Source organism: Drosophila biarmipes, chromosome 2L (assembly GCF_025231255.1).
Source record: "Drosophila biarmipes strain raj3 chromosome 2L, RU_DBia_V1.1, whole genome shotgun sequence".
Taxonomy (NCBI): domain Eukaryota; kingdom Metazoa; phylum Arthropoda; class Insecta; order Diptera; family Drosophilidae; genus Drosophila; species Drosophila biarmipes.
Genome location: NC_066612.1, coordinates 11,320,437 through 11,332,746, shown reverse-complemented (window position 1 = coordinate 11,332,746; position 12,310 = coordinate 11,320,437). Strand labels below are relative to the sequence as shown.

Below are 12,310 nucleotides of genomic sequence, written 5' to 3'. Positions count from 1 at the left end.
TATCGAATAGCCGATTGGTTCTTATTATCGTAAGGGTATTTTCTATCGCCACGGTATATACCACCGTTTTAAGCTTGTGGAAGACGGTTACATTTTCCGGCCCCGCACAGTTGGCCACACTTAAACTGCGGGAACTTTTTTCGTGATAAAATTAAGGAAACTTGAGTTCGGCGTTGATAAGCGATCTGATAATTGCCAACAGGGCACCAGCATTCGACGCGGAAACAGCAGACCCAGCTGGATACAGCATTCAGAAGCGTATTCCCCTCCAAACGGCCGCCTAGCAGCAGTAACCTTCTGACGTTCGCTTTGCAGTCGTCGTGGTGTTTTGTTATTGGGGCAAACATATTCCAAACGAGATTATAAATAGGCACGATGTGTGCCATAGTCGTCGTCGCGCTCGGGAGGATGCAAGTGCTAGTGCAGGTGACGCAGAGGTTCTGAGGCTGTCCAGAGGCAGACACCCCGGCAAGCCCGGGCGAAATCAGCAAACTAGGTCGACATTTCGGGCACAGGCAGTGGTGAGCATACACATTTGGGCTGCCCTCTCCCATTCAAACGAAATTGTTTGTCAAATTATGAGCTAATTATGAGTTGGCTGTTTCAATTAAGCTGCAGTCGCTGATCTAAAAGAGCCAAATCGAACGGACCACGGGCCCAAAGCGGAGTCAACAAAGAGGCGGCGAAGAGAAACGTCGAAACATCCGAACCTACCGAACTTACCAACGTTTCAACAGCACACGTTCAAAGTGAAGGTCAACGTCACAGCGACTCGAGCGGCAAGTCTGGCGGCCGAAACCGAACACCGTAGACAAAGCGATCCAGCGTCACCAACGTCGGCCGTCGTTGTATCCAGATAGCCAGCACCATGTCCGCCGCCAGCGCCACCAGCTTATCCACGGGATTCTTGGATCCCGTCCGGCTGATGCTCACCTCCATGGTGGCCCTTTGGATCCTGGTGGCATGCGTCCTCAGCACGGAAACCACTATGCCCACGCAAAACATGTCGCACAAGGAGCGGGCGGAGCTCAGGTATGTAAATCCTTCAAATATAGATTATCCTGATCAGGATAAACAGTAGAGTGCTTATTATCGTCCTCGTTTGCTTATAAAACTTTAAACTTTGACATATATTTCTTTACGGTTGGGTATATGAGGATAATTGCTAATTAATTTGCCTTTTTGAAATGACCAGGTTGAATTAGCATAACCCGTTTTTGGAATTTTAATTATGGGTGTTAAACGAATTCAGGATTTCCATGGTTTTCATATAAATATACATATTTTAAATATAGCTGCTGGGGTGTAAAAGTTTCGGGTTAAACAATCGTATGTTATAATTGTATGTTATAAAAGAAATTTACCAAGAAAACATTTTTAAAATCGTTTGAATCTTTAATTAGCTTGCATTTTTTAACATGTTTCTACCATTTAAGAAAATTGGCTCAACCAATAAATTCTATTTGCTTTCAGGGATGAGGCTCGCGATATGTTCTATCACGCATATAACGCCTACATGGCGAACGCCTATCCAGCCGACGAGCTTATGCCCCTCTCGTGCAAAGGACGTTACCGCGGAGTGACGCCCTCGCGTGGCGACATGGACGACATCCTCGGAAAGTGAGTTTAGAGCACTTATTTATGTACAGAAATATTAAAATCATTTCGTTCAGCTTCTCCATGACTCTGGTGGACACTCTGGACACCCTGGTGCTGCTGGGAGATTTTACTGAGTTCGAACACGCGGTTAAGCTGGTTATCCGCGACGTTCAGTTCGACAGCGACATTATTGTGTCGGTGTTCGAGACCAACATTCGAATGGTCGGCGGCCTGCTGTCCGCCCACATCCTGGCGGAGTATCTGCAGAAGCATGCGGACACGATGCACTGGTACAAGGGCGAGCTGCTGGAGTTGTCCCGCGAGCTCGGCTACCGATTGCTTCCGGCGTTCAACACCTCCACAGGCATTCCGCATGCACGGGTTAATCTCCGTCTGGGCATGAAGGACCCCATGCTTAAGAAGTCCAGAGAGACGTGTACTGCGTGTGCAGGAACCATCCTGTTGGAATTCGCAGCTCTGTCGCGCCTCACCGGTGATCCCATCTTCGAGGTGCGAGCCCACGCAGCCATGGACGCGCTGTGGAAGCTCAGACACCGGGGCTCCGACCTCATGGGCACAGTGCTCAATGTCCATTCCGGCGACTGGGTGCGTCGGGACTCCGGAGTCGGCGCTGGCATCGACAGTTACTACGAGTACCTGTTTAAGTCGTACGTCCTACTGGGCGACGACAAGTACCTGGCTCGCTTCAACCGCCATTACAACGCCGTGATGAAGTACGTCAGCGAGGGGCCCATGCTCTTAGACGTACTAATGCACAGGCCACATGCAAAATCGAAGAACTTCATGGACTCGCTGCTGGCTTTCTGGCCGGGTCTGCAGGTCCTTTCCGGCGACCTTAAACCAGCCGTGCAGACGCACGAAATGCTCTATCAGGTATAGCTTATGCATTTCAAAGTCATTAATCAATATAAACATACTTTATCGTTTGTTGCAGGTTATGCAAATGCACACCTTCATTCCAGAAGCTTTTACCGTGGACTTCCAAATACATTGGGGACAGCATCCCCTGCGGCCTGAGTTCATTGAGTCCACATACTTCCTGTACCGCGCCACTGGCGATCATCACTATCTCCAAGTTGGCAAGCGGGCTCTGAAAACACTCCAGCAGTACGCCAAAGTCTCCTGCGGCTATGCGGCCGTCAATGATGTGCGAACTGGCAAGCACGAGGATCGCATGGACTCGTTTGTGCTCTCCGAGACAATCAAGTACCTCTTCCTCCTGTTTTCCGATCCCCAGGATCTGATCATCAACGTCGATGAGTTTGTCTTCACGACCGAAGCTCATCTGCTCCCGCTGTCTATTGCACAACTAGGGAATGCCACGTTCAGTAAGTACTTCTTGGTATATAGCTACATTTATGGAGGGTTGCTTGAAAGAATCTACTTTGTAACTATATTATACTGCGTAAATCAATCTTTTGGTGCTATAGAAAGAATAAGTACTCTTATCATTAATTGTTTCGCTAAAAAGGGCCCTTGGGAGACCGTGGTAACATTTTAGCTTTATCTGTAAAGTTTGGATTGATAAGGCTCGTTCCCCAAAGAGTATATGTTTATTTGGTTTTTGCACTCCACGGAATTATTCCCATATTCATTTCCTTTTAAGAACCTTTAATTAATTCTTTTTGCAGGCTTTCGCCAGTCGGACGAACACAACGTACTCGACTTCATGCGCACCTGCCCCAGTTCAAATAAGCTTTTTCCTGAAAAAGTACGCAAACCACTGCGCAACTTCATATCGGGCTCGTGCCCGCGCACCACAGCAGGAAAGCGTCTCAGTGCTCTGGACTTTCAGGCAAGCAATGCAGATCATCTTCGAGCTGTTTACGACATGGGCATCACCATGGTTTCCATAGGCGACCGCAGCCAAGGCAAGGTGCGACTGTTTCATAGTTTCTATAATGTAAGTTTTTTTCTGTTCTGCTTTTTGGTTTCGTTTGCATTTCGTTTCACACTCTGAGTGGTCACCTTTGCACCACCTGTTTCCTGGTTCTTCCGCTTCCTCCTCTTCCTTCTCCTCATTACCATCGTCATTAAGCAAATCACCGAACCGAGTTCATTATGTTTGCTTTTATGTAGGCCAAGAGCCACGAGGAGGGCGAAATGGGATTGCAATTTATGCAGGAGATGCTAGAGCTGACCAAGATGCAAAGCATAAATCAGCTGGCGCAACTGCAGGTTTGTTTCGCTGCTTTAAAATGTGAGTTGGGTCAATTAATTTTAATCATTCTCATTTGCAGGCCGTGGCTTACGCCACCGACGAGAAGGCTCAGGACTGGATAGCCCTGATGGCCGGGCCATCGCACTTCAGCCCGGAGTTGATTGGCGACCAGTTCGTCGAGGGAGAGGTGCTGCTGGCCAAGCCACTGCGGGCCTGCGATGACAAGCTGGAGAATGCCGACGAGGCAAAGGGAAAGATCTTGGTGGCGGAGCGCGGCGATTGCACGTTCGTGAGCAAGGCGCGACTGGCCCAGAAGGTGGGGGCTGCGGCGCTGATTGTCTGTGATAATGTACCCGGCTCTTCCGGCGAGACGCAGCCGATGTTCGCCATGTCCGGCGACGGCAAGGACGACGTCCTCATTCCGGTCGTCTTCATGTACAGCGTGGAGTATGGCAAGCTGTCGGCGGTGATGCAGCGGCGGAAGCAGCCGCTGGCTGTCCGCGTCATGCAGATGGTGGAGTTCAAACGCTGGCAGCTGGCCAAGGCGCAGCGGCAAAACCAAACCGTGGCGGCAACACAGAAGCCGGACAAGGAGTTGTAGTGGACTGCTGACGATGGTGCGCCCTCAGCGTTAACTATTGTTTTGGGGGTACTTACGGCCCTGAAACGGTTGTCGCCAAAATAGAGATATATTTTCTATATTCGTAACATGTACAGTAAGCGATCGTAACTAAATTGGAAAATCTTGTACTTTACTAGACATGTAAGCACGATTATGTAATGCCGCGAGTAATTGAGCTCCTCAGTTAAGGGATCTTTGCATTTCGTGGTTGGTTCTCAGGCTAGCAATTGGCTTCCTAGTGGCAATATGATTACCGAATAGCATCCGATATCCACATTCGCGTTCATTCTGATTGTATATTTGGTCCACCTCACAATTTTTTAGACGGTTTTTACTTTTTCGTGTAAGTAAAACTTGTGTATATAAACAAAGTTAGAAGATAGCAACTAATGAAGAACTAATTAAAGATTAATTTTAAGGATAATTAGTTGATAATGTAGCGCGTCGGGTATAATCGACAACAGAGTAGTTGAAATTGATTAGTTCTTATACAAAAAAAAATAGTATAAAATATATGACAAGTAATGAAAGAAACCAAATCCATATTGTTTTAGATGTCAGCCGTGTTCTTGGAGTTGCCCCGCACAGTCCCCATCACTGAGAAAGCTCACATCTAAGTCGAGATGATATTCACCGTCTGACTGTGGTACAAACATGACTCTTCTCTCTGGCTCCGCGTCCATGATGACCTTTTGTTTTAAGTCAGGTTCGGGAAATTCCTGTCTTCTCGTCCTCCATATGCTGCTGATTACGGATGATCCTTCGCGCAACAGTACGGGTAATCCTATCGCCAAGAGAAGACCGCCCATTAGGTCCAAATCCGATTCAGGTTGTATAGGCTCCTTCCTAGTGTGCAGTACAAGGGCGGTGCTGAGATCACTCTCCTTGACCGGTTCCTTATCCTCCACATCCGCAATATTCATATCTGAGCACGGTTCAGTTCCGTTTGCATACAGCTGGACGTAAGGATTATCTTTAAGGACTTCAAAGTCTATAAGAAGGCGATGTGAATCCAACGATGGTCCCGAAATAAGACCCACGCTCATCTTATGCGCCGTTCCAACGAGCCACATTACAAAGTGGAAAACGCTTGATAGAAACATAACTCTTATTCGAGTAGACGCAATTATTTAGGTTGTTTGACGTAACTATTTCGCCTCCTTTTCAAAAATTAATGTAACGAATACAGATTTCTTACCTTATTTTGCATAGCCAAAAGCATAGAAATCTAATTTTAAATATATTTCCTTTTAATGACATGAATTTCTTTCCATTTTGGTGTTTTCTTTGAACTAAGAATATGACACATCCACTGCTGCAGTTGATAGTAGTAAATATTTGAATTCATAAGGTCTTAAATTATGATAACTTATGTAAGGGTTTTGTTTTTCTTTTAGAAAAAATAAAAAGAACCGAGAAAACGAAAACACTTATTCAATGATAGCGCAGAGCATCTTAGAGGCCAAACGGGCCTGACTGACTTAATCTATATAATTAGAAGATAATGATGGTAGGGACCACAGGGTTTATAACGCAACCTATTATAGCTTCGAATATATTTGAACTACATGTTTTGGGCGGACAGCCAGAAGCATATTTGGGATCTTACAGTTTACAATAAAGGCGTTGTTCGTTTCGTGTCTTGCGGGTGATTTTCAACAAGGAACATGGTGATAAAACAAATAAACTGGTTCCACTTTTCAAGTTCACTGTTACAGATCTACACCAAGTGTTTCTGCTGGACAGCCAATTTCAACATGTGATTGGCGATGCTATCTACAGTCAGCGATTGCGGCGACATCTCGATCACCTGGGACTTTTGGCGGGCATAGAACCGCTGCGCCCCATTGCTCTGCGGCGCCAAATAGGTGAGCTGTCTCGGATCAGCGGCACTTATCCAGACCTCGTCGTTCGACGCCGACTTGATGATCAGATGGTCCCCGGTGTTCACGGCCTCCGTTGCCTCATCAAATTGCGGCGATGGTAAACGGTGAACCTGTAGCAGGCGGTGCGATGGCGTGGCATGAGACAGCTCGCAGGCGATCACATGCACCTCGCCCGGCTTGTTCAGCTCTTTCAGGAGCTGGTACAGCACCAGCATGCTGCTTTGGTCCATATCGAGGCTGGGATAGTGCAAGGCGGCTAGGCACCTGCCCAAAGGGCGACCCAAATCGTAGTTCATCAGAGTGTCGCCACTGCGATGGTCCCACACGGTGATTCGCGTCTGTCCATAGCCAATCAGGCGGTCCTCGGAAAGGCACTCGATGTGACGCAGCTCGTGGCGCAGCTGCTTAAACTCCCGAATGGATGCCAGCGTATCCAAGGTGGGCGTAAGCGAGTACTTGCAGATGCCCGAGCGCGGCTTGCCCATCACCACTTCCTGCTGCCATGCCATGACAAAATACCGCGATTCCGCAATGGTTGTATATATGACATGGGACCACTCACTGAAAGATAAAAGTAGTGTTCAAATCAATGTGTTTTCTGGAACATTCTTTTGCGACTCACCAGTTGACAGCGTCCAAGTGCACCGAGTGCATCCGAGGCCGTAGTTCCTCCTCGCAAAAGTAGTACACATTCACGTGTAGCGACGTTAGTTTCACCTCCCGCTTGTGGTGGTCTAGCGGCCTGCTGCGCATTTCAAGGTACACCGGCGTCGAGTTGTGCACGCAGATGCGGCTGCCAAAGGGCGTAAAGATTTCCTTTTCTGTAATGGTTAAAAAACGTGGATTAAAATATATTCACTTACTCCCGGTCCTCTACTTACCGCTAGTAAGGCGCCGCACCCTACCCAGATATACCCATCGTGGTCCGACATCCTGCTCCTGCTCTGTGTCCTTGGAATCGCGGGGGTGTGGCTGATGGAGCTGTGGAGCGGGCGATTTCCTGGTACCATCGAAGGAGGGCTGCTGTCGCGGCTGATGTAGCACATTAAACACTTTTGAGTACTTCCAGAAGGTTATGCAGTTCTCCTGCAGCACAATGAGCTGTTCCAGTTCGTAGTACATGTACAAAACTTGACCATGCTTGGCGGAAAGTGGATTCGCTAGCGTTGAGGATCCCTCGCTGAGCCGCAGTAAGCCGCCCGGGGGAGTGGCCAGGACTGGGTCAGAAGGTTTCGCATTTCCAGCTTGCTGGCGGTGGTGACGCGGCTCCGAAACCATAGAGTTTAGTGGCGGGGATGTGGGCGAAGGCGGGTAAATAAGCACGGGCTGTGCGTAAGGCGGTTGAGCGGTGGAAGGGGAATGAACGTGGGTGGGGTCTGCAGCTTCTGCGCCAGCGGTGTCAACGATATGCTTGGCGGAATCAACACGGGTTTGGGGGCCTTCTCGTGTCATCTCCGTCATTCTTAACACTGTGGCAGTAGGAACGGCTGCAGGAACGCCCTCGGGCACCATTTCAAGATTGGCCGGCATGGATTTGGCCCGCGCCCGTTTGGTGCGCTTAGTAAGGCGATTGAGAGCTTTCGTTGCACTTGTCGTGACAGGCGTAGTCTCCTGGACACCCTTCATCTTGCGAGGCGTGTTCGGCGGCGCCAATTGCTGCTGCTGCAGGCGATGCTGTTCGGGAAGACTCTTCTCCGGCGGTTCGGGTCTCTTTAAAGTTGCCCTCACACTCTTGGGCATTTGCACCCTTTTGGCGCCTTGCGCTGTGCCACCGCTTAGTCGCTTCGTTCGTCCCTGAGCCATTTCATCCGAAAGGGCGTAACTCTTCAGCAAACTGACCTTGCGGTTCCGCAGTAATTTTGAATTCAGGTGCGTGGTGGAGCGGGTAACCAGATCTCGAACACGAGCGTGTTTCCCTGTGCTAGGAGCACCAACGGTGGTGCGACGCCGCTTTGTGGCAGGTACAGCTTTAGTAACTCCATGGGTTTTCCTATGCTTGGGTGTTTTTGGCGACTGCGCTGCAATATTAGGTAGTGGGGCTGGGGGTGGTACTTCTTTAGCTGGACTAATCTTCGGAAGACTTGTCCTTAACGAACGAGTTGTCACCGCGGAAGGACGCGGTGCTCTTACATCACCGAAACCCTCGACAAAATGGGCGGGCGCCGGTGAGATGCGAGACTCCTGTTTGCAAGGCGATGGCGTCTGTGGCGGGGCATTGTTGGTAGCCTCGATGATGTAGATCGAAGGCTTAGTCTCGCGCGCCTGGCGCAAGCGTTGCTGCATGGTCTCCAGCAGCTTGGATTGGGCTGGAGCGGCTGCCTCATAGATTTTCGCGAAGGCCGCCTCAACAGCGTGAACGCGGTTCTGTTCAGGGGCCTTGTTCACTTCAAGCTCCTTTATTCCATCGCTCTCCTTGAGAGATATTTGATGTAATGCCTCCTGCGCTTTGGGTGACTTGCACAGCTCTCGCTCCTTTGAGGACCTTTGCGCACTATGAAGTAGCTTGCGTGATCTAGGTCGATCTTGCTCTGTAGGTGATTTAGACGCCGGTCGGTCTCCCTCTTTCCGGTAATAGGAGCCATAAAAGTTATTCAACTGGAGCCGATGCTCTGCTGGCAACTGTTTGTTGGAACTCAACTCATCCTCCACTACTGGAGCGGATTCAGCTGTCTGAGGTGTCGAGGTTTCTTCCTTGTCGGTACTAAGCTCGCTGCTGGTAGTCAGGGGCATCTTCTTGTCCTTATCCTGATGTCGTTCTCGCTCTCTCTCCCGCCTTTTGCCACGCACATCGCTACGCATCCTATCCAGCTGGTGTTGGGGTCGCACCCGCAGCGATCTGCGGGCCACAGTGCTGTTGGCCAGCTCCCTCATAGCAGTGGCCACCGCGTTGGCTGTGGCCAGTTCAGTGAGACCCAAGTAGTTGCAGAACTCCTGCTGCTCGTAGAACATGCTATTGTTGGGGCAGCTGACGTAGGGTCCCTGACCTGCGGCCATTTGAGTCTCTGAAAACAAAAAATGGACTTAGATTAACACAAATATTCAAGCTGGCAGACACTTCCTAATATATCAAAATTATAGGGTATTTTGTTAAAATTACACTCGGCATCAAGTGTTTTTCCCCAAAAATAACCAGGGTGACCAAATAACCAAATTATGGAACAAAAAAGTCCTACCTTGTGGCGCCGTTGACATTTCTTGGCGGCGATACATCTGTGGCTGCTGCATCATTTGCTGCCCCAGAAGCTGCTGCTGTTGCATTTGCACCTGCTGACGCATAGCATCCAGGACAGCGTTAGCCAATAGTCGGTCCTCCGAAGGTCCGCCATCGTTTGAGATTGGCTCCGTAATATCAACGATTCTCTCCGGATCAGCGACGCAGGGCTGCGCATTGGAAACGGATGCATCCAAGTTTTCTGCTGAGGATTCCGCTGTTGGTGCAACTGCACTGCCATCCAAATCAGTGGTAGAGGTTTCCTTAGTGAGATTGTGCTGCCCAGAGGTTTGACTCTCCGTGTTCTTTACATCAGTTACATCTGCTTGCACTACCTCCTCTTCCTCTGTAACTTGTTGGTCCACTTCCAGTTCCTCTTCGGGAATCAACGTGGTGACCGAGGCGTTTTCCATGCCCACCACCTCGTAGCAATCGTCGTCGTCGTCGTCCAGCACAATAGTTTCCTCGGTGGGCAGGACTTGCAGGTAGCGGCGATGCACAGGCCGCTCTGCCGACTGGGAACTGGCTTGCTCCTGAGTCGATTCATCAGAGGTCTGCATAATCTCGCGGCTGACCTTCTCCATATTGCGGGCCAGAGCCTCGCGGAATTCGTGAAAATTGTGCTGCTTAAGTGGCGCCGTAACAGCCTCGTACTGATCGAAGGCAGCCTCAAAGCTCTCCACGTCCTCGACGGCCGCCCACTCCCCCTTGCTCGCCGTCTCCCAACTCGAGACCTTTTCGGCGGGACTCATTTGGGGCTGAGCCTGGCAGATGCTGGCCAGCCTGCGATCCATAGCCTCTCCGTGAAGCGTATTCTTCATCAATGGCGGATACTTTCGCTTAAGCGGCGCTACTTTGGACGGAGAGTGGCCGCCGGTTAACTCGTCATCAAAGTCGTAGTTATAGCTGGCGTTCGGCATGGAGGAGGAGCTGACAGGGAATTCCGTAGGACTGCTGTGTTCACGGGGCAACTTTCTGAACAGGTTGTTCGGCGGCGGCTCCTGCCCCTCCATAACGCTGATGTCAATGGGATGGACTGGTGTTTGCTGCATGATGCCATCCTCGTCTTCCTCATCGTCGTGGTCCTCTAATTCGTGATCATAAACCTGACATATGTCTGGACGTTCCTCCTCCATCGGCGTGTCGTCCAAGAATGTGGCGTTTTCGTTTTCCTCTGGCGCTTCGTCCTCTACCAATTCCTGGTGCACTAGCGGCTGTTCCAACGCTGCGTCACTGAGGTATACATTGTTTTCAGCCGACACACGTGCCTCGTCCTCACCCATTTCCTCTACCACCTCCTCGATGTAGGCAGTCCCATTCAGGCACTCATTCGCGGAACCTTCCTCCGGCAGCAGACCCAGTAATGCTCCAGCTCCGTTACCGGCCATTAGGATGGCCCTGGCGAACTCCTGCTCGCAAGCTACTCCCTGAGTGGCCACTATGATCTCACAGCAGTGCTCCTCCGCCAGCACGACCATATTCTCCCCATCCACGGACTCGTAGATCACACACTGCTCTCCGTCCTCGGCGATCTGGAGCTCATGTTCAGCCTCATCGTTCTCATTGTGCGGCACCATGGCGAACTGGTCCATGTTGCCGTTGGTCAGCAGGACGCCGGGACTGTCAGCTACACCCTGCACTAGACTAATGCCCGGATCCTGCACAGCTTCGGGCGAGTCTGGAAAATAAGGAAGGAAGACAATTTAATATAATGCATTATTAAAAAAATATATTAATTTGTAGATATCTGTGAGAATATAACTCATTTTCTTATTGGACGAGGTGCAATGCACTTTTAAGGTATTTAATTGACATATGCCGGTATATGTGTGTATTCCTAGATAAATATGGCACAACTGGATTCCTATCAATAGCAAAACCCACCATTGATCTCGATGACCTCGTGGTTGTTGCAGGGACGCTTGGCCGGAGTGCAGGTGGTCCATTCCGGAGCTGGGTCCGCCTCCTCCGGGGCCATCACGTGCCGGCACAGACCGTAGATGAAGCGTTCACCCTGGCTGACAAAGCTGGTGGACGGATGCTCCTCCGCCCAGCCCTTGAAGCCGCTGCCACTCGAGATAAGGCTGTGTATGTCCGAATCGTCGGAGATCACGTGCATCATGCAGTCCACGGCGGGATCCAGGTCCGCTCCCGCCTCGCGTGGCTGTGAGCCGGATGCGGTGGGATCCTCGAGGCGCTGCCGATCCTCAGCCACGCCCGTTCCGGCGGTTGGAGCCTCGACCGCCTCCGCATCCACCTCGTCGCCCTCCAGCGGCGAGTAGCAGTTCAGCAGGTGCTCCTCCGCCGTCGCGTAGGCCATCAGACTGGCTTCTCTCCTGGACATCGCGTTGGTTAGCGGAATGGGATTAGGATTACCTAGCCCTCGTCGATTCGTGTAGCAATTGTGGTAGGATTTCTTTTGAATTTAGCACGTGAAATTTAAAAAATATACTTGATGCTGTCTACAAAGCAATGCCCGAACTGACTGCGGCGGTGCATGATTACATTATCGTGGCCTAGTCGGTTTGCTAAGATTATTTATTTAATGTATTTTTGCGTGCTTTGCGTTGTATATTTCTATTTGGTAGGCTTATTTTTTTTTGATTAGCTGCTTTTTGTGTGACCGTGGTGCATAACGTGGGAATATACCACATTGCACAGGAAATACTATAAAATATACCAAATAGTTCTCAGCGCGGGCTTGATTCAACAAAAAAGAACCACTGGTTCTTGATGATCCGGCGACGCTTTCAAAAACCGTGCTGGGGCAGTGTTACACGATTGAGTTTCCATACAACCAACATGTTGGA

The 12,310-nt window shown here is 50.0% G+C and overlaps 2 protein-coding genes across 4 annotated transcripts; one reads left to right on the top strand and one right to left on the bottom strand.

Moving 5' to 3' along the window:
• Positions 1–97: 97 nt before the first annotated feature.
• On the top strand, positions 98–4,942 carry LOC108032508 (ER degradation-enhancing alpha-mannosidase-like protein 3). 3 transcript variants are annotated; one of them, XM_050885661.1, is made up of 8 exons: positions 98–521; positions 619–1,032; positions 1,474–1,620; positions 1,674–2,493; positions 2,555–2,948; positions 3,252–3,523; positions 3,700–3,798; positions 3,861–4,942. In XM_050885661.1, exons 2-8 carry the CDS (start codon positions 869–871, stop codon positions 4,380–4,382), a joined length of 2,418 nt encoding a protein of 805 aa, XP_050741618.1. In that variant the 5' UTR covers positions 98–521; positions 619–868; the 3' UTR covers positions 4,383–4,942. The 3 variants fall into 3 exon arrangements, with proteins under 3 accessions (XP_050741618.1, XP_043950012.1, XP_016961823.1); XM_044094077.2 differs by having other exon boundaries at positions 613–1,032; positions 3,252–3,496; XM_017106334.3 differs by having other exon boundaries at positions 613–1,032.
• A 986-nt stretch (positions 4,943–5,928) lies between these two features.
• Positions 5,929–12,114, bottom strand: LOC108032504 (uncharacterized). The gene is made up of 5 exons (XM_017106329.3): positions 11,385–12,114; positions 9,463–11,178; positions 7,171–9,291; positions 6,912–7,110; positions 5,929–6,850 (listed from the first exon to the last, which is right to left on the bottom strand). The coding sequence occupies exons 1-5, from the start codon at positions 11,842–11,844 to the stop codon at positions 6,124–6,126; spliced, it is 5,223 nt and encodes a 1,740-aa protein (XP_016961818.1). The 5' UTR covers positions 11,845–12,114; the 3' UTR covers positions 5,929–6,123.
• Positions 12,115–12,310: the final 196 nt, after the last annotated feature.

Excerpts from the sequence above, each read along its gene's own strand:
- LOC108032508 (XM_050885661.1), top strand. The coding sequence starts at position 869 with ATGTCCGCCGCCAGCGCCACCAGCTTATCCACGGGATTCTTGGATCCC. Across the intron at positions 1,033-1,473 it reads AAGGAGCGGGCGGAGCTCAG|GGATGAGGCTCGCGATATGT; the intron begins GTATGTAAATCC and ends ATTTGCTTTCAG. Across the intron at positions 3,524-3,699 it reads TGTTTCATAGTTTCTATAAT|GCCAAGAGCCACGAGGAGGG; the intron begins GTAAGTTTTTTT and ends GCTTTTATGTAG.
- LOC108032504 (XM_017106329.3), bottom strand. The coding sequence starts at position 11,844 with ATGTCCAGGAGAGAAGCCAGTCTGATGGCCTACGCGACGGCGGAGGAG. Across the intron at positions 11,179-11,384 it reads CGAGGTCATCGAGATCAATG|ACTCGCCCGAAGCTGTGCAG; the intron begins GTGGGTTTTGCT and ends CTTATTTTCCAG. Across the intron at positions 9,292-9,462 it reads AATGTCAACGGCGCCACAAG|AGACTCAAATGGCCGCAGGT; the intron begins GTAGGACTTTTT and ends TTTTGTTTTCAG.